At 39.8% G+C, this 21444-nt stretch overlaps 2 protein-coding genes across 2 annotated transcripts in view; one reads left to right on the top strand and one right to left on the bottom strand.

Annotated features, from left to right (window-relative positions):
* Positions 1-4762: 4762 nt before the first annotated feature.
* Positions 4763-9417, top strand: LOC106070467 (uncharacterized). The gene is made up of 4 exons (XM_056007205.1): positions 4763-4918; positions 5952-5993; positions 6852-7000; positions 9076-9417. The coding sequence occupies exons 1-4, from the start codon at positions 4891-4893 to the stop codon at positions 9178-9180; spliced, it is 324 nt and encodes a 107-aa protein (XP_055863180.1). The 5' UTR covers positions 4763-4890; the 3' UTR covers positions 9181-9417.
* A 655-nt stretch (positions 9418-10072) lies between these two features.
* LOC106074071 (heparanase-like) overlaps positions 10073-21444 on the bottom strand; it is a 31737-nt gene continuing 20365 nt past the window's right edge. The window contains exons 8-11 of the mRNA XM_056005128.1: positions 20008-20122; positions 15963-16069; positions 13507-13641; positions 10073-10698 (exon numbers count right to left, since the gene is read on the bottom strand). Coding sequence (XP_055861103.1) covers positions 10197-10698; positions 13507-13641; positions 15963-16069; positions 20008-20122 — 859 coding nt within the window. The 3' untranslated portion in view covers positions 10073-10196. The remainder of the gene's footprint in view (positions 10699-13506; positions 13642-15962; positions 16070-20007; positions 20123-21444) is intronic.

Genomic DNA, 21444 nt, shown 5'->3' with positions numbered 1-21444 from the left:
TCCTTTTTCTTTCTTTCATTCTACCTCTCTGTCGTTCTTTTATGTATTTTTTCTTCCCTCTTTCTCTCTTACTTTATCTTTTAGTTTTCTATATTTCTTTCTCAAGCTTTCATGTTATTTTTGTTTCTATATTTATTTAGTTCATCTCTCTGATTTCTCCCACGTTCTAAAAAATAAATACATGAATTTAGAAAGGAAGTGTAAAACAAAACAAACAACAAGACATCAGTTTCATCATAAATAAAGGAAACCTAATAACAAAATGTTTAATAATATATATATATATATATATATATATATTTATATATATATATATATGGCTCCTTCTGTCTCGCAAGACAATGGATGCGCCCAGGTGAGTCACTGGCTTTGGTTACGTTTTGAGACGGGGCAGAATCTGGAGTGACTGATCAAACCAATTCTGGATCGGCAGAGTTTGCTACAGTTTGAGCATTCATCAAGTTGGATTTATAACCCGTAACTGTTTCCTCTCCGGGGCGCATTCCTTTGCCTTAGATAAAGGGGTCGTGGATAATATCCTTTTAGGAATTACTCTCTTATTTTCTTATCTTGATGAAATGTAGCTGAAACTTCTCTGCTGACGTTATGATCCTAGCCCTCAGTGAAAGGTTATTTCTTATCTTATAAAATACAGACGTTACTTCAAAAAAAGAAGATGATTACGTCCTACGCGTCATGCATTTAGTCATGCATATTAACCAATGACTTAAAATGACGCTGATGCAGTTTGAGATCAGCGGCATCGCAGGCTCTGCCAGGGCGTAGAATTGTGTGCTGCAAGCTGCCTTAGGTTCGCCTGTTCCTGATTCCCTAAGCTTTTTCCATATTTGAGTACGAAGATAATTGAGGAATGCAAGACAGCAGGGGGTTAAAAATTCTGAGTTTTATCACTCCTAGATGGGTTGCCAGCCAAGACTATTGAGCCCTTTCAGCCCGAAGCCTACTCATTTAGGCGCCAGTTTCTCGTCTTTGTCTACGCTGGACCCAATATCTGAGCCACACGTAAAGGTTAGAAGTTGGACTGGTTGCTAGAGGCTATTTGAGACTCGTGCACATGGGAGCATCGTACAGGAAGCGGACTCATTTTATCAATTACCACTTCCGGCTATAATAACCTAACTGAATAAATAGTGCTTCAGTAAATCACTAAAACCTCCATATCTTGTTGGCTACATTAACATCAACTATATTTTTCAATGACCACATTAACTAATATTTCACCACATAGATTTTGTCTGATCAAATCTGTATTATATAAGATAAGATAAGATAAGATACATGACTATATTAACTAAAACTGTTTGGAGTGTCTTGGGCGTGTAACACCTCTATAGGTCAGTCAGTCGACACCCAACATGTCGACAATTGCCCCCAGCAGCTTTAGCATGAGAAGCGGCCACACCCCGGAAACGGCTTTGACTAGCCGGTTAAACCAGGTTAAAGTTATCTGACGTGTTCATGACACTCATAACACTGTGGTTTTTGTCAAAGCTAGTATGGGAAGTCTGGACGTTGGTGTCCGTCCGAAATGTCACCCTTGTAAGATCAAAAAAAGCAATCCCCCAGCACAGGGAAAAGAAGCAGTACAAGACACACAGAAAGTCCATGGTCATACATTGCACCCAATCTCCTTCCACGGACTACTTGACAATCTTTCCAGCAAAAAAAAAGGGCGAGATAGCGAGGTCGATGTGTTGCTTCAATCCCCTTCACTTTAACCGAAATCTCAGCTCAAGTCACTTAAATAATCCAATCCATGTTTATTACGGTTACGATGAACTTAATAATCTTATGAATTTAATTAATTATTAATTCACCCATTCTTTGGTCGGCATGTCAATGCACACACACAAAATGGACACTTTATGAGGTCACATAATAAAATTAACAAATATAGGACCACACTAAAATTTTGCGGGAACACATTAAGAATATATGACCAAAACTTTTATGAATACATGAACGCCCTCACGAATGACCACAGTAACCACAGTAACATAAGTATAAGGCTATCAGATTAATCATGCATGACCACATTTATACACGCATGACCACATTTACAGAAGTAGGACCACATTTGCACAAGTATGACCATATTTTCGCAGCGTATCCTAACATCTCATTGCTGGTCATCTTAAACACAAATGTCAGTCTTCCTCCATTCTTGTATCCTTAGTGTGTAGGACAGTATAGCCTGGGGCCTCACATATAAATCACGCGGTGAAAGACTTAGCTTCTTAGCGTAAGTGTTACTTAATATTGACTTTCTCTTTTTATCTTATATAATACAGACGTTACATCAAAAAAAAAAGATGATTAACTGTCTTGAGACTGACTAGACCGCACTACGTGGAGAGAGACGGTGACCAAGAAAGCTATGGACTTCATCTCTTGAAAGCGAGTCAAACGAAAAATGGCCAGCTCCTCTATAACCAAAGCGAAAGCCACCTTAACCTGCGATATATGTGGTCAAAATAGGTCTTCACAGCCACATGAAAAAGTGTTACATAGTCGTTACAACTGAAGGAGGCTAACTAATTGTCTTTCCGCATTCTGTTGTCGAATTATGTGGCTATTATAAGTTCTCAGCACGACAATAAATATTCATTAATATTAAAAAATACTAAGTGCATTGCTCATTTTGTCCACAATGTGATTAGTTTATATAGCGCTACTTTCATGCTTATAGCATGCTCAGAGCGCTTTGGTCCAATCTCATTTGTGGACCAGTGGGGGGGGGGGGTATCTTTAGGCGCTCAGTAAACACAACTCTGCCCGAGTCGGGTGTCGAACCTTGAGCCCCCTTCTAGGTAGCCAAGCCAAGCCAAATTCAAGCGCACTTGACCTCTTGACCACGCTTCTCACCAGTCATTTGATCTCCCTTCTTCGTCAGTACGATTGGAATTTCCAGTTAATGGCAGCAACTGTTATAACTTCTTAAGGGGCAACTTTAAAATGTCTATGCTTTTACATTCCAACAATGAGTACAGATGTTTGGTACAATTGTGCATGACATGCTTGTTCGTTAAGCTCTACCAAACTTTGCTGTTGATCTAGCACTGTTATGGAGTATGTGTGTGTGTGTGTGTGTGTTTCTATGGTGATGATGGGAAGAGGTTAGTGATTGGTTGTGAATGATGCAACATAAGTGGCATTGTCATTATTTGGTCTGAGGAGAGGCGACCCCAGAACGTGAGACTGAAAGGTTGTGTTATTGTAGTGAGCTAATATTATTATTTAAGTCTAGTACATTTATTATATCTCATATTAACCTGATTGTGCCTATGTTACAATAAAAGTTATATTTAGTATTGTTCAAAGTTACTTTAGTCATTTCAAGTTTATTAGTTACACCGGTACAAAAGTGCAGTGTACTTCAACAATAATATTAGGGACTGGTTCAAAGCCACAGTTGGAGTAAGAGAAGGCTGCCTACTTTCACCAACATTTTTTTATTCTTGAAAGGATAATAGAAGATGCTCTCGAGGGATATGAAGGTACTGTAAGCATTGGAGGAAGAAGAATTACTAACTTGCGCTTCGCAGATGACATTGATGGCCTAGCAGGGACAGAAGTAGAACTAGCTGACCTGGTGATGCGCATTGACAAGACTTCCCAGCATATGGTACCCAAATAAATGCCGAAAAAAATATTTTTTGACCATTAGCCAACAGGGCTTTAAAAGGGACATCAGTATTGAAGGTGAAAAACTGACTAGTGTTAGCAGCTTTAAATACCTCGGAGCTATTGTCTCAGACGAGGGAACGAAACCCGAACTATTGGCCCGAATAGCAGAGTCCACAGCAGCCCTTTCAAAACTCAAAATAATATGGAAAGACAAAGGCGTAGCCCTCGACTGATGCGCTCCCTGGTCATGACCACATTTTTATATGCTTGTGAGTCTTGGACGCTGACTGCAGAGCTAGAGAGGAGGATCCTAGCAATAGAATTGAGATGCTACAGCAGGATCCTTGCATCAAATTCAAAGACCACATCACAAACCAAGAGATTAGAGACAGTGTTGCTTCAGCGATCGGACTCAATTATGACCTGCTAACTATAGTAAAATAAACGCAAGCTCAAAATCTATGCCCATATTACAAGATCTTCGGGGCTCGCAAGGACCTTCCTTCAGGGAACAGTACCAGGAAAAAAAGAAGAGGCAGACAGAGAAGCGATGGGAGGACAATATTAAAGAATGGACGGGCATGCCATTGAAAGAGGTTCTAACTAAGGCAAAAGACAGTGAGGAATGGAGAAAGACGGTCGACTAGTCTTGCTTGGCGCCCCAAAGTTCTAACAGACTAAAGGATAGGTAAAGGTAAAGGTACATAAATGTTAAGATATAATACGCCTACAGCTGATTATTTGTCTACCAGCAGTTTGGTGCTACAAGTCAACGACCGTCATCAACAAGCATATCCCAGTATATAAATATCTAATATTCTCTAACTTGGGAGATTAAAACCTGTTCCTTGCATCTTATCGTTCCGGGTTTTTAATTACTAAGCCTTGTTATCCTACTAAATAAAAACAACTTTTTTGATCACCGAAAGAAGGAAATAGATTCTAAAATCAACACTCGAGTCTACAAGAAGTCTCACGCTCTACGTGCCTAGTACTCACCATCGCGGCGTTCAAATCTCGGCGGGTGACGTCATCACAGCTGCTCGTGTTTGCAAAGGAGTTGAGCAAATAAAAGAAGTGGGCGTTACCTGGATTTTATGATTGACATACTCTGTATCATAATGACAGCGACAAAGGAAAGAAATCTATGCTCAAAATAATGGACACTTTGTCTCTGCGAGTCATTTGTGTTTCCAATAGAAGAACTAGATATAGTTCAGTGTCCGCTGATATTTATCTACTATGAAGCAGACATTTTTTCTCGCCAACTGTAAGTTTTGTTTTTTTTACAAAGAATACTGTATAAAAGTAAATTAATTTATAGAGCGCTGTTGACAAAACATAATTTAGGCTCAAGGCGCCCTGAGAGCATTACAAAGATAAACATAAGAATTAAAATGGTAAACTCTGTTACTTGGTGTATAATGGTAATACTAATAGTAAAACAGCACCTACCTAAATAGATCGTAAATAGAAATCAAATACCTATATTTATTGTAACTTCTTTTACAGAGAAATGACCTTTGTAACTTCTTTTACAGAGAAAGGACCTTTGTAACTTCTTTTACAGAGAAAGGACCTTTGTTACTTCTTTTACAGAGAAAGGACCTTTGTAACTTCTTTACAGAGAAAGGACCTTTGTAACTTCTTTTACAGAGAAAGGACCTTTGTAACTTCTTTTACAGAGAAAGGACCTTTGTAACTTCTTTTACAGAGAAAGGACCTTTGTAATTTCTTTTACTGAAAATGTGAGATATTCGCGTCCGACATAGCCTATTATGTCAATAAAATGCGGCATGCAGCGTCGACTGGACAAAACAAATTCTCTTGGAAGATTTACATGATACATCCATACACTTTCATTGACTGAGCAGTCGGAGAAAGTGAACTGTTTTTTTTTTAGTGTCCTCTACTCTTCGATCCTGTTGTCAGTTTGATATCTCTGGTTTGATTCAACAAAATTATAGGCTATTTACAGTTAAGGCGAAATTGTTTGTAAGCAAACGGCTTTAAAAAAAAAAACTACAATATATTTCTGCGGTTTATAAAAATTGTTAGACCAAAGACATACTTATCTTTCTGACCTTACATTAACCATAGATCCAGTGGTGTCACTAGGGTCGGTATCATGCGGTGCGGCCCGCACCCGCTTAATAATTTTTAATATATATTATAAATAAATACATTTCTTTTGCCTGAATCCTTTTTTTTTATATTAATGGTGTATTATAGTTGAAGAAGCTAAATTTGAGTTAGTGTAATAATTTATTTACATTGATTTTTCTATGGTATACTTTTCCCAGGTTTAACATGGCTGACAGTATGTATCTTAACAGCCCAATCAGGTTAGTTCTTAGAGTATCATCAAGCTATATTCCAACATAGGTTTGTAGGCCCTACTATTTTAGCTGGAATCTACCGCAATATTTTTATCTAGGGTTTTTGGAAGAGGGAACTTGAGTTGGCCTCTCAAGCTATATTCATTCAGTTACTATAAAAGACACACTATAGATCACCTACAATCAAAGACACATGTTAGTCCAATTACAATAAAAGACACACAAAAGTTTACAAACCAGCGAAGACATTCCATCAAAACACACCATAGTTCGATTACCATCAAAGACTTACCATATTTTACATATCATCACATGCACACAATTATTTTTACTTACCATGAAAGACACACCATAGTTTATGTACCATTATAGACACATCATATTTCATTTACCATCAAAGACACACCAAATTTTACTTACCATCAAAGACACACCTTATTTTACTTACAATCAAAGACACACCAAATTTTTTAAACTTATCATCAAAGACACACCAAATTTTACTTACCATCAAAGACACACCAAATTTTAAAACTTACCATCAAAGACACACCCAATTTTACTTACCATCAAAGACACACCTTATTTTACTTACCATCAAAGACACACCAAATTTTTTAAACTTACCATCAAAGACACACCAAATTTTACTTACCATCAAAGACACACCAAATTTTACTTACCATCAAAGACACACCTTATTTTACTTAGCCTTGCTTGTTTTTTAAACTCTACTAAACTACCTATATTTTACTTAGAAAGACACCCATATTTCATCCCCCCCCAAAGACAAATTTTTAATTTCACTTACCACCAAAGACACACCATAATTCATTTGCAATCTTTTCTTTCTTTACCACACAGAGACACCTTGCTACCCCTGCGATCCCTCGTGGCCAAGACCAATTTACTATCCAGATTTTAAGGACTGCGCCTATATCTGGGAATGTTCCAACGGAGCTCTTACTAGAACTAGCTGTGACGCAGGTCTAGTCTTTGACTTTCTTATGCAGGTCAGTGATTAATTTAATCTTAGGTACATCAATGACTAAGCAATAAACATTTGAATACTTCTAGATCTAGAGCAGCGGTTCTCAACCTTTTAAGCTCGGAGACCCATTTTTACTATCCCCCACTCTGCCGCGACCCCCCCCCCCTCATAACATACACAACAATAGAAGAATACACTAAATACAATCCATATTTTCGATGGTCTTAGGCGACCCCTGACAAATCGTCATTCGACCCCTCAAGGGGTCGCGACCCATAGGTTGAGAACCCCTAATCTTGAGTCTACATCAGTGGCTTCCGTTAGGGAGTCCCTGAGACGAAGCGAAAGTCAAAGACCATTCTTTTAAGGCTAATATAAGTTGATGTATGTGAATCTATCCGTTTTGTACATCATGACATTGTCATCTGTTACGGCCACTAACCTCCAAGTTAAAATAAGTAAAACGATAATAAAATAAAAAATGTACTAAACATTTATCATCACGGTAAGTAAAGTTCCCCTTTCAGACCTTCTGGTCTATACTGCAGATGATGTAAAGGTCATCTGTTTCTGTGGCCTACGGCTTACAAGGGTGTCATGTGGCCAGCACAACGACCAACCGTCTTTACTTTTCCCCAACTAATGTCAGGTACCCATTAGAGCTGGGTGAACTCAGAGGCGACCAAGGATCCCGAAATTAAAAATCCCAGTCTTCACCGAGATTCGAACTCGGGCCCTTCGGTTCGGAAGTCAAGCGCTTTACCGCCCAACCACCACGCCTCACGGTACAGAATTCAAAAGATTTGAACTGGCGGTGGCTTTAGAGAAAGCCCTTTCATCTTCCTCAAGTTCCCTTATTTAACTATAGCTTTTATATAGCGCTAATTTCATGCTTATAGCATGGCTCAGAGCGCTATGGTCCAATCTCATTTGTGGGGGGAGGGGGTATCTGGGAGAAGGTTTTCCGTGCTGCCGTTAGGCGCTCAGTAAACACAACTCTGCCCGCGTCGGGTGTCGAACCTCGAGCCCCCTTAATAGGTAGCCAAGCCAAGTTCAAGCGTACTAAGCTTCTCGACCTCGCTTTCCTTGATGTAATTAAAACGCTAAAATTTAATCGACTGATAATCATGGACCTTCATGGACTATCCTTAGCATTAGCAAATAACCAACTTTAATATCTTTGTTTACATTATTATTTTGGGGTAAAAGTTTTGGGTCTAATTGTTTTCTTGTTTCCTTTTAAAAGAATGTAATTGAGATTTTAACTGTTTAAAATGTTTATAAAGCTTTTTTTTTTTCTCTTTTCATTTTCACCTCCTATTTCGAAGTTAGTTGGACCTTTTGGGCACGACACATGAATTGCCAACCGCCTTTCTCCATTGCTCGTCGCGTTTGGCCTTGACCAGAATCTCTTTTAATGACTAGACTAGCCTTTTCATTTTTTTGATGCTGTCTTTCCATAGCTTTATCTGTCTGTGTCTTCTTCTTTACCCTGGTAAGTAAAGTTCCCCTTTCAGACCTTGCGATCTAAAGGGCAGAGGATGTCAAGGTCATTTGTTTCTTTGGCCAATGGTTAATTAGCAAGGCGTCATGTGACCAGCACATCGACCAACCGCCTTTACTTTCCCCAGCTAAAGAGCTGAGTGGACTCAGGGGCACTCAACACCAAGATTCGAACCTAGGTTCGGAAGCTAAGCGCTTAACCACTCAGCCACCGCGCCTTCCGATCTTAATTACTTCTGTCTTATCTTCTTAGCCCGTAGATTAATAAGGAATGCAGTTTTCCCCGTGGCTACGCAGCCCCAGCTGCGACCTACATATTTTGCCACATGTAATGTAGGCATAACCATTGTCCGCCGATGGTCTATTTAGATTCTTTTCGCCGTCTACGCATGTCTTCGGCAGCGGATTTTCTTTTGGTCTCAAATGTGTATCCCGCGGGCTTTGTAGGCCTACGTGACCTCCAGCTGTCTCGTTCTGAAAATGTCATCGTAATAAACAGAAGATTTGTCAGAGTCAAAACTAAGAGTTTTGAGCTTAATCATGTATGTTAATTAACTAAATGGAAGCTACGCTAATTATTAATTTTCCCCCCAGGCGTGTGTTCCAGACGCCCCAGAGATGCTGTTCACGTGCGCCAAGTTAATGGGGCAAACCAGTTGTGTGAACGCCACAGCGGCTGCTGCTGCTAGCGGTCTCTAGCTCTCAATCTCAACCAAAATGTGACTTCATGAAGAGTCCTCTTCTTTTTAGAACATATTGATTGGATTTCCCTTTTAGTTAGATAAACATTAAAATAACAATTTAGTTTCTATTACATACAACATAACGATTCTTCATTGATATCACTGAATTACTGCTGTAAAAACTGGAAACTAATAAATTTGTATTCACTTTTGTGACTTAAATAGTTTAAATAAATCTTACGTTCAATTTTTAGATTTGTATTATATTTCTTTAAAAAAACATTCAAATTAGTTTGGTTTTACAAAGCTTATATTAACTCATTCCGTTTTTCTGTCTGGTACAAATTTTGAAAACGTTTTCACTTCCCTAAGAAAACAAGGATCAATAACAAAGAACTAAACTCCTAAAAGATTCCACCCCGATAGACAAAACAGACAAGACAGAGAAACGGAAAAGTTACCGTAAGCTTTGTAAAAAGGGAAAGGCACACTCTTCTGTGGGATACTGTAGCATTGAATGCATTTCACATTGAGATAATGTAAACAAAAAAGTCGGTCCCGCCACCTGTCGGCTGTTTTTCACCAAAGTCCCCCTCCCTCTCTGTAATGATATTAAGTATAAAACAGCTCAACGCTTCTTTCGTTATCTTTGTCGACAACAGCATTAATGACAGCATTGAATATGGAACTGACTTGTAAATATTCACTCCTAAAACTCGCCCACAACTTTGAAAGACAAAAAGTAGTGGTTAGATTTAGCTAGATAGCTAAAAAAATTTGTAAAATCGATTTTTCAACTACCTTTTACAGGATGGACTGGCGTACATATCACACAAAAACTATCAGAAGTATTCCCCATTTCAGGGGCAGCAAAAAATAAGGCAAAAAAAAAGGAAGTATTTTTTTTTTTATTTTATCGAATGTTTCCTTCTTAGTGACTTGTTCTCTGTGACAAGCCCCTTATAATAGCCTCGAGTCACAACACTTCCAGGAGATATTGCGACATTAGCCATAAAAAAAATAATTCATACATTAATACGTCATTAAAATATGTGAAATAGAACAATACAAACAGCACAGTACAATACAACCCGGATGTAAATAAACGGAAGTATTGCCTGGAGTTGGAGTCTGCTCTTCCAATTCATAGTCACTGTTTAAAACTGAGAACGCTTCCGGAAAATGGAATTGTAATGAAGTGGTGGAGTTGGTAGTGCCCACTTGCATGTTAAAAGAAGTGTTCGGAGCCTCATTGATGGAGGAATCTGTGGCATTCGGCGGTGCAGTTGTAGTGAGGCTATCAGTAGTCTCTGCTTCTTCCCTAGTTTGCAGTTTGCTGGTAGTCCTGCGCGTGGACCGGATATTGTTTTCGTTAAAATAGTTGAGGCATGCTGGGACATCTGCTCTGTTGACGATAAGGAAAGCGTAGCTCAAGGGATACAGCTCTATGTCTTCTCCACGGAGTCTCCTTTCTTTCATGATAGGCAGATTATCTCCCTCCATCACTAGCTCTTCATTGTTTAACATCACTCTCCTAAGAGATTAAAGAATGATTCAGATGGAATGATTCAAGAAGATGAGACTGATTCAAACGTATTAAGAATGATTAAAGAGTGATTCAGGAGGAAGGATTTAAGAATCACTGAAGTATACTTGAAAGGTATGACATCATTTATACTTAACACACAAAAAACGCGTTTCTTGTAAACAGGTGGGGTGGCAGCTAATAGTGTTACAAATCTTAAACTATGTTGTAAGAACAGACTCAGGGGCGGACTGGCTATATGGGCATTCGGGCAAATGCCCGGTGGGCCGGTACCTAAATGGGCCGGTAAGGCCACCTAAAGGGCCTCACGAATGTCACTATAGAAAGTATTACATTTTTGAAAGGTTTATAGCAGCATTTTGTTGCAAAAAGGACCCTCTGAGCGTCGTGTTTAAAAAACAACTTTAACAGACTCTTACAGTATAAAGCTCATTTTATCTATCACATTTTCCGAAATAATGTAGGCTACTAGCCAACACCCGTAGTAGGCTTCATCCTTGAAGGGCCCCTACATACTTAGCCATTAACAAGCAACATAACGTTTATATTTCTTATAAAGATATAGAGTTTACTGTGTGCATGCGTTCAGTTATCGATACATTATCAAACTTAACACACTTATTTTTAGGACAAGTAGAACTAGAGTTGGATGTTATATGACATTCAAGTTTGGGGCCGAATGGAATAGAAATGCCGGGGCCGATTTTGACAGCCAGTCCGCCCCTGAACAGACTACTAATAACTTGTTGGCAAGGCAACGCCTCATCTAAACTGTTGCGACGTCTAGAAAACATCATTAAAAAAAAAAACATCAAAAATTACACTCACAACATTACCACATTTAAAGGAACTTTTTGAACAAACGTGCCTAAGAAAAATCAAAATAATCTTGGAAGACAACGGCCACCCGCTCCATCAGAACTACGCCAGGTCGTCGCGAAGTGGGCGACTGCTGTCAATCAAAACAAGAACGGAGCGGTACAAAAACTCGTTCGTACCTCACTCGGTCAGACTCTATCACCGCCACTCATTGATCAGGGAACATGAAATGCACCAAAATACCTGTGTGTAGTCGCTGAATGAACTCTTTATGTTGTGTCTGTTGTATTTATGTGTATTTTTCTGTTGTGTTGTCTTTATATGAGAAAAGAGTCCTTGTAATCACAACAAATTTCCGTAAGGATCAATAAAGCAGTCTTAGTCTTAGTCTATAGACTATCTCTGAACCAGCCTAAATTTTATTTTTCTAACCGGCTCAGCTAGCTCCGTCCACGTTTAAGAAAATGAGTAACCGACAAGGCCAACACTGTCATGTTATACTTTAGGCAAGAAAAAGAAAAGTACAATTTAACTCTTTCTCTCCGTAATTATTTTTCCACGGTTTGGAAGGAATTCCTCAGTTTGCTCATTACTATTTCACTACCCCTGTTATGATTGAGCTTCAATAGCTTTGTTGTTTGTTATCAGAAAATGTTGTATTTGGTATAGAATTAAAGGGAAATGCATGCTCTTTTTATATAATTCAAAGTCAAGTTTAAAAACGTAAACATTAATTTAATTTAATGAGGTCAAAATCACCGATGGTATCGTCGATTAGGAGAGAAAGAGTTTTAAAAAATTACTTTAAAAAAAAAAACAAAGCTTATGCAAGGAACTCTTAATACTGCAATACTTATTTCCCTTTACTGCATAAAAATAATTAATTACCACTAATTAATCAACTAATTGCTTAATATGTATAATGCGTACATAAATATCTAAAATATACATGTGTGTATAGAGGCAGGCCTATCTGCAACTGACCAAACCTACCCACGTATGAGGCCGGCTTTTTAAAGCGAGGATTGGACATAACAGTCATCTTCGAGTCCGTAGGAAATGAGAAATATAAGACTTACATGGCTAAATATGTTTCCCACTGAATATCATGAATGTCAACTTTACTTCAAAGTATTACTCCTACCCCCCCCCCTTTTGTTTTTGTTGTGTCTTCTGTTACCTCAGTTACTTTTGTTGTCCTAGTTTCATGGTCAACTCTTCAAGCTTGCGTCTGTCGTGCGCGCGTGAAGTTTTCTTTGCATTTAATATGGGTGTTTTAGCGTATAGGAAGTAGTTTATATTAGGTGCGTTTTGTTGTCTAGAATATTGTGTGTGTGTGTGTGTGTGTTTACGTCACCCTTAGTTCCCGCAAGAAAGAGAGAGAGCTTCTTTTGTGAGCTGTGTAGCTAGTTTTGTTGTTTCCCCTTGTAAGGGTACGTAAGTACATAGTTGTATTAAGTAGGCTGATCTTTCGGGACGGGTGTCGCTATTGAAAAGTTCTTTCTTGTAGCGGCATCGCTAGATCTAGGTTTTCTTGTCGTTTCAGGGTGTTAGGCTTTGGGCTATGGGAGAATGTGTCGTCTTTCCGCCCTTGGAGTTGTGTAGTAACTCTTGTTGTTGAGGTGTTGGGAGTTGAGGTTCTGTTGGGCGCCGAGATGGAGTGTGAGCGTGAAGGTGTGTTACGGAAACTTGTTGGTGTGATACTAGACTAATTATTAATGAAATGCTAACTTCAATGATATTGATGTATATGTAAATATGTTTGAAAAATTACAATTAATTATAATTAAATATTGTTCCTGTTGACAACTGTTGTTATTCACTAAATGTTCAGTTGAATAACTGTTAATTCAATGTTTGTATTTTACATGCTATTACCTTTAGGTTCTTGTGTTACTCTGTTCAGGCTGGGGATACGGGACCATAATATCATACCCTACCTAAGCGATGAAACCCACCTGACCAGCGTCCACTTACTTTGATTGGAGGTCGCCCCCATGAGCTGTAAACATGTACGCCATCACGTCTTTCTGGGAGAACTGGGTCAGGTTGACATATTGCACGTTGTCGTTTAAGTTCATTAAGTATATCACCAAGGAGCCGGTAGCATAACTACACACAAACACACACACACAAACATTTTAAATATATAAATAGAAAACATGTATTTAAAAAAAAACAACAGTATGATGATACCAGGGCCGGTCTTAGGCCACTGCAACCTATGCGGTCGCAGTGGGCCCCGCGCTTTCATAGGCCCCGCGCTAATTCTATGTGTAATTATTAATTGCAAAATACCGGTATATACGAAAAACTTTTGGAAATGTCCTGCACTAATTAAAATCTCCTGAAAACTCATAAAAATCTCATGAAAAATAGACAAAAATTATTATTTGTGTGTGTCATTCATTATGGAAAACGCCAGACCTACGCGCGATAAAAAAAAAAGGCAATGTCAGCTTTCATTTAATAAAATGTAATGATCGGACAAGTTTTCCCCATTACCGGAAGTTCCAACGCCGTATTTACTTTTATAGTCACTGGCATAAAAATATGCCATAGGTTGCAAAATTTGTAAAGTAAAGTTAACTTGATCGCAATTTAGTACTTAGAAAATAATGAATAAAATGCAAAGCCGAATTTATTTTCTAATACAAAATCTTAATTTTCACTTACTATCCTTTTTCTCACCTAGACTAGGCCCCGCGCAATCAATTTCGCATAGGGCCCCGCAATTGCTAGGACCGGCCCTGGATGATACATACATATTAAACATAAATGAACAGCAGCCACCAGGGACCAAGTTTTTAAATGAGAGAAAGTAGTGACTTAAATGCGACTAAAATAAGGGACTGCACCGACCAAGCCTCGAACCAGTGACCCTGGAATCGACAGTTCATTTATGTTTAATATGTATGTATCATCATTGTTTCAGCACCGCTAGCTTCACTTCTATATTTACATTCACAGCTTAATTGCTAATATCCACTGGGGCTTCTATATGTAATGTATTTATGTTGTCCACTTGTCATTATGAGAGATACACAATTAAACAGAGCCATTGTTTGTCTAATACATATTACCTTATCTTATATGATACAGACGTTACTTCAAAAAAGAAGATGATTACGTCCTACGCGTCATGCATTTAGTCATGCATATTAACCAATGACTTAAATTCAGCCAAGTCACTGGTTTTCCTGGCTAGCTCAGGCAACCCATTGCCTAACATGCCTAACGACTGTGTCGGCTCTATTGAAGTCCTTGATGAACGGATGTGGCGAGGTGGGGGAGGAGCTAGCTTGGGCATGTGACCATTGACCACTGGGGTGGTAATTTGCATACGGGCGGAATGACTCTGGACCAGAAGAATGTTTTTTTTTTGTGGACATTCCGATGGTCTAGAGGTGAAGTTCGCGTTATCGCTATGTTGATTCCAGGGTCACTGGTTCATTTGATTCAGCACCTAGCTTCACTTCTATATTTAAAAAAAAAACAGTACTACGATAAATCATACTCTCTAACTGAACTAGGTCACTAGATTGAAATGCTTCGAAAATAAGGGCATGGCATGCGCCGGCCGCGGTTCGAACCCGTGACTCCGGATTCGACACCACCGCCCAGCGATAACGCACCAAACGAAACTAACCTCTAGACCATCGGAATGTCCAAAAAAACATTCTTCTGATCCAGAGTCATTTCGCCCGTATGCAAATTACCACCCCGGTGGTCAAAGGTCACAAGCTCCAGCCAGCCCCTCCCCACCCTCGCAGCATCCGTTCACTTACAACTTCGATAGAGCCTCGGCCGGCGCATGCCCTTATTTTCGAAGCATTTTAATTCACGGAAGACCATCGAAAAAAACCTTTTAGGCTGGGCGACCCCTTTTTACAACCCCCCACTCTGCCACGACCCCCCCCCCTCCCCCGCACATACATACAGCAACAGAAGAATAGACAATAACAATCCATTTTTTCGATGGTCTTCCGCGACCCCTGGCAAATCGTCTATCGACCTCCAAGGGGGTCGTGACCCACAGGTTGAGAACCCCCTGACTTAAGGCATATTGGGGTCAGATAGTCAGGGTTTATAATTTACGCCCCATGACCCAATCAGCAACAAGTCTGCAGTAGCTACGTAAACATCTGCACAGTGCGGACCTATCCCTAGCGGTGCATATTGTTGTTAGTAAAGTTATAAATTTACCAGATATATTGTTCAGTGCAGTGCCTTTTAAAAAAATAAACTATTGTAACATTCAAATAGTGACCACCTGAAAAGTCACGAAAACATGTAGTATATTAATGATTCTATCCTGATGAGCTCTGCTAAACATACAAGAAACTAGACTTACTCTAAACAACACCTACACAACTAGACTTACTCTAAACAACACCTACACAACTATACACGAATATACGTATACAACTTACTCTCGAGCACAGTTTGCGTAAGCCCTGATTGACCTAGGAAGTCGACTATTAACTGTAAACACCGGGCCCTCGACGAATCTCTTAAACAGCAGAGATAAATAATAATCCTGCAAAAGAATAACGTATGGCAGGATAGTTATAGATCCCTAAAGTCACTTGACTTTCACGTGTATGAACATTTCTTATGAGGAACACAATGAACACAAAATAAATCGTCTCAATCCTTTAATGTATAAAATGTAGCTTTGTGCAGTAGAGTATTCTATTCAATGAACGCTTTTATCATCATTATAGTAGGTTATAGGACTTTTTAAATAAAGTCTGTGCACAAGAGCTTTGGTACGATGGCTGGGATTCTTCGGACAAGAGACGTGAGCTTCACGGGGCAATGAGTAGACCAGACAAAAGAGATGCATGGTGGCAATTGAATCGTACGGAACAGGCGGTCCTGGCCCAGTTCCAGGTCGGACACTGTCCAATTGGTGCTTACCTCGGACGGTGGAAGAAGAATTACGACACACGGTGTCGCCATTGCATGGAGGACGACGAAACAATAGACCACATTCTTTACGAATGCAGAGTTCTGCACGAAAGGCGATTGGGACAAGGCTTAGATAGAGAGATGACTGGTTCATGGCCGACACAAAGGCTGTCCTTGTACGGGGACAAGGCAACCTTAAAACTCACTGCTCGCTTCCTCTCACGTGCTCTAAGGGAGTAATTCCCCCCAGGATGTTGTTCGCTCCAAAGGGGTTTCTGAATCGGTGCACAAGAGCCTTCATTTAGACAACATATGTCCCGGAAGCTAAAAGTTGGGACTAGTGAAGCTTGTTTTTTGTGGAGCATCACCAGAGAATGCCTTCAAAACTGCACACTATATCGAGAGGCACGAACGGGGACTCTGGTCTAGAAACCTTCATATAGACTTAGAAGAAAAACTATTCGGAGAACTGCCTGATCTGGAAACCACGGCACAGTTCATGTCAGATATAGGATTAATGTTTCAACTATTAATCAATTAATCTTCAACACGAAAAATTAGGACGAAATCGAAGAGTAAGAAGATAATGGGCCTACTGTCTGTCATGTTGTCTGCTCATGTTGTCTGTCATGTTGTCTGCTCATGTTGTCTGTCATGTTGTCTGCTCATGTTGTCTGCTCATGTTGTCTGCTCATGTTGTTTGTTATGTTGTCTGCTCATGTTGTCTGCTCATGTTGTCTGCTCATGTTGTTTGTCATGTTGTCTGTCATGTTGTCTGCTCATGTTGTCTGCTCATGTTGTCTGCTCATGTTGTCTGCTCATGTTGTTTGTCATGTTGTCTGTCATGTTGTCTGCTCATGCTGTCTGCTCATGTTGTCTGTCATGTTGTCTGCTCATGTTGTTTGTCATGTTGTCTGCTCATGTTGTTTGTCATGTTGTCTGCTCATGTTGTCTGCTCATGTTGTCTGCTCATGTTGTCTGCTCATGTTGTTTGTCATGTTGTTTGTCATGTTGTCTGTCATGTTGTCTGCTCATGTTGTCTGCTCATGTTGTTTGTCATGTTGTTTGTCATGTTGTTTGTCATGTTGTCTGTCATGTTGTCTGCTCATGTTGTCTGCTCATGTTGTCTGCTCATGTTGTCTGCTCATATTGTCTGCTCATGTTGTCTGCTCATGTTGTCTGCTCATATTGTCTGCTCATGTTGTCTGCTCATGTTGTCTGCTCATGTTGTCTGCTCATGTTGTCTGTCATGTTGTCTGCTCATGTTGTTTGTCATGTTGTCTGCTCATGTTGTCTGCTCATATTGTCTGCTCATGTTGTCTGCTCATGTTGTCTGCTCATGTTGTCTGCTCATGTTGTCTGCTCATGTTGTCTGCTCATGTTGTCTGCTCATATTGTCTGCTCATGTTGTTTGTACAGATCAACACGAACGTTATATGTTTACTATTACTAAAAGTCAATGCTTGGGAGCTATGATTGTTAAGATGTAGGGAGGTTGGTATATTGAAACTAGCTAGGTCATTCGGTACATCGGCACTATTGAGGTCATTCGGGACATCGGCACTATTTAGGTCATTCGGTACATCGGCACTATTTAGGTCATTCGGGACATCGGCACTATTTAGGTCATTCGGGACATCGGCACTATTGAGGTCATTCGGGACATCGGCACTATTTAGGTCATTCGGGACATCGGCACTATTTAGGTCATTCGGTACATCGGCACTATTGAGGTCATTCGGGACATCGGCACTATTTAGGTCATTCGGTACATCGGCACTATTTAGGTCATTCGGGACATCGGCACTATTTAGGTCATTCGGGACACCGTCACTATTTAGGTCATTCGGGACATCGGCACTATTTAGGTCATTCGGTACATCGGCACTATTTAGGTCATTCGGTACATCGGCACTATTGAGGTCATTCGGGACATCGGCACTATTTAGGTCATTCGGGACATCGGCACTATTTAGGTCATTCGGTACATCAGCACTATTGAGGTCATTCGGTACATCGGCACTATTGAGGTCATTCGGGACATCGGCACTATTTAGGTCATTCGGTACATCGGCACTATTGAGGTCATTCGGTACATCGGCACTATTTAGGTCATTCGGGACATCGGCACTACTTAGGTCATTCGGTACATCGGCACTATTTAGGTAATTCGGGACATCGACACTATTTAGGTCATTCGCTACATCGGCACTATTTAGGTCATTCGGTACATCGGCACTATTGAGGTCATTCGCTACATCGGCACTATTGAGGTCATTCGGGACATCGACACTATTGAGGTCATTCGGTACATCGGCACTATTTAGGTCATTCGCTACATCGGCACTATTTAGGTCATTCGGGACATCGACACTATTTAGGTCATTCGCTACATCGGCACTATTTAGGTCATTCGGTACATCGGCACTATTGAGGTCATTCACTACATCGGCACTGTTGAGGTCATTCGGTACATCGACACTATTGAGGTCATTCGGTACATCGGCACTATTTAGGTCCCTCGGTACATCGGCACTATTTAGGTCATTCGGGACATCGGCACTATTTAGGTCATTCGGGACATCGGCACTATTTAGGTCATTCGGGACATCGGCACTATTGAGGTCATTCGCACATCGGGTCGTTTGGTACATAGACACTATTTAGGTCATTTGTACATTGGTACTATTTTGGTGATTTGGCACATAGGCACTATTTAGGTCATTAGTACATTGGTACTATTTTGGTGATTTGGCACATAGGCACTATTTAGGTCATTAGTACATTGACGTGGGGGCTCTTCGAAGTCGACACAAGCAGCTGGGAAAAGGTGGCTCTGGATGGGTCCACATGAGCCTTCATGAGGAATGAGCGTAGGGAAGGAGGTTCTGAACTTCAGTAGAGTAATAGTGTTTGTCTAATATTATATACAACAATCAAAAACACATCCTCTATAATAACACAATATCGAATAGATGGTGAAATCATCTAATGTAATGTTAAAAGTTTAAACATACCAAACGGATGCTTGTTTCAATTAATAACGAACTCTCAGCTTATAAATCTTTATCATCAACCCAGATATGACATTGTTTTACTTTATGTCATCCACATTTGGCAGATGCTTGTTATCTTTTAAACTATGTTTATTCCAAGTTCTGTCTACTTTTGGTCTGTACTTTTTTTTTCTGTTTGGTCTGTATTATTTCTACATTTGGTCTGTGTTAGATCTACTTTTGGTCTGTACTTTTTTTTCTGTTTGGTCTGTATTATTTCTACATTTGGTCTGTGTTAGATCTACTTTTGGTCTGTACTTTTTTTTCTGTTAGGTCTGTATTATTTCTACATTTGGTCTGTGTAAGATCTTCTTTTGGTCTGTACTTTTTCTGTTTGATCTGTATTATTTCTAAGTTTGGTCTGTATTATTGAAATGTGATTAACACTTGGTCATGTTTTATTAATGTTTGATCCATGGCGACCTGCAAACGGTTTGGGCTAAATGTATTTAAACTTTCTCTCTGGAGGCGCGTCCTAAAGTAATAGAAAACATAAGCCAATACATACAGGGTTTGGCATTAATGTTTTAGCGTCCACGACACCATAAGATGAGCCAAAAAAGGTATGTCTGTAGATCCTGGTGATGCCAGCTAATGCTGATTGACCTAACTTGTCCATCCACCTGTATAATTGTAAAAAAAAAGTACTCCATTCAAACCGTACTATAGGGCAGAAGGTGTAGAGGTCATCTGTTTCTACGGCTGACGCTAAACAAGAGTGTCATAAGGCCAGACAGCGACCTTTTTATTTTCTCATCAAATTTAAGACTAAGACTGCTTTATTGATCCTTACGGAAATTTGGTTGTGATTACAAGGACTCTTTTCTCATATAAAGACAACACAACAGAAAAATACACATAAATAGAACAGACACAACATAAAGAGTTCATTCAGCGACTGCACACCATGTACCCATTAGAGTTGGGTGATTCAGGGGCGTCCTAGAAATCCCAAACTTTAAAAAGTCCAGCCTTCACCGAGGTTTGAACACGAGACGCCCAAGTTCATAAGCCAAACGTTCTACCCCTCAGCCACCACGCCCCTTACAAACCAATGACCTGACAGCATTTAAGTCATTGATTAACAAGCCTGACAAGATTGACCTAGGAAAACGCGTAGGACTTAATCGTCTTCTTTTTTTTCAAGTAAAGTCTGTATTTTATAATTTGCAAGATAGGAAGATCTCTTTGACTGACCAATGTATAAATATGTCTGCGAAAATTGCATCCTTTCTCCTAAACTAACTTTCCAGCAATAGACCTCACTCAACAATCGTAAACAAACAACATTTCGCCACGTGGTTCTCTATCTCTTCTATACAAATTACGCAATCCATAAAGGCTGTCACGTGATACGTTATTTTCATTGTTTTATCAATATTGTCACGTGGCTAAATGTTGCTGGTTTACGATTGGTGAATGAGATCCATTATCTTATTAACTAATTTCTAGGCAGTAGTTTACTAAAGCGTCATGGGACCACTGGAACCTCATAGATATAGTCATCAGCTAAAAAGTACCCCCCTTTCAGACTTTGCGATCTTTAGGGCAGATGATGTAAAGCTCATCTGTTTCTGTGGCCTACGGTTAACGAGGGCGTCATGTGGCCAGCACAAGGATCAAGCGCCTTTACTTTCCCCAACTTATGCCAGGTACCCATTAGAGCTGGGTGGACTCAGAGGCACACACAGATCCCGTTAAAAATCTCAGTCTTCACCAGGATTCGAATCCGTGACCTCGGTTCGGAAGCCAAGCACTTTACCGCTCAGCCACCGCGCCTCGTTCTTACGCTCTTACTTGTTTGAAACTTCCATTCATCAGCTTGGTGGATCCCTTTAAAATTAAATTAGAACTCGAAAGATCCGAATCAATTTTGAGAACCCTAATTTGGCCAATAAACACGTTTCCGGTAGGCGATAAAAACCTAGAACCAACCAAATAGAGA

Source organism: Biomphalaria glabrata, chromosome 12 (assembly GCF_947242115.1).
Source record: "Biomphalaria glabrata chromosome 12, xgBioGlab47.1, whole genome shotgun sequence".
In the NCBI taxonomy this organism is placed as follows: Eukaryota; Metazoa; Mollusca; class Gastropoda; family Planorbidae; genus Biomphalaria; species Biomphalaria glabrata.
Note: the sequence above shows the minus strand (reverse complement) of the source record. Positions and strands in the feature narration are given on the sequence as shown.

Bases quoted from the DNA above. Each gene is read 5' to 3' on its own strand.
- LOC106070467 (XM_056007205.1), top strand. From the start codon at position 4,891: ATGAAGCAGACATTTTTTCTCGCCAACT. The intron at 5,994-6,851 runs GTTAGTTCTTAG...TTTACCACACAG, and splicing joins TATCTTAACAGCCCAATCAG to AGACACCTTGCTACCCCTGC. The intron at 7,001-9,075 runs GTCAGTGATTAA...TTTTCCCCCCAG, and splicing joins TCTTTGACTTTCTTATGCAG to GCGTGTGTTCCAGACGCCCC.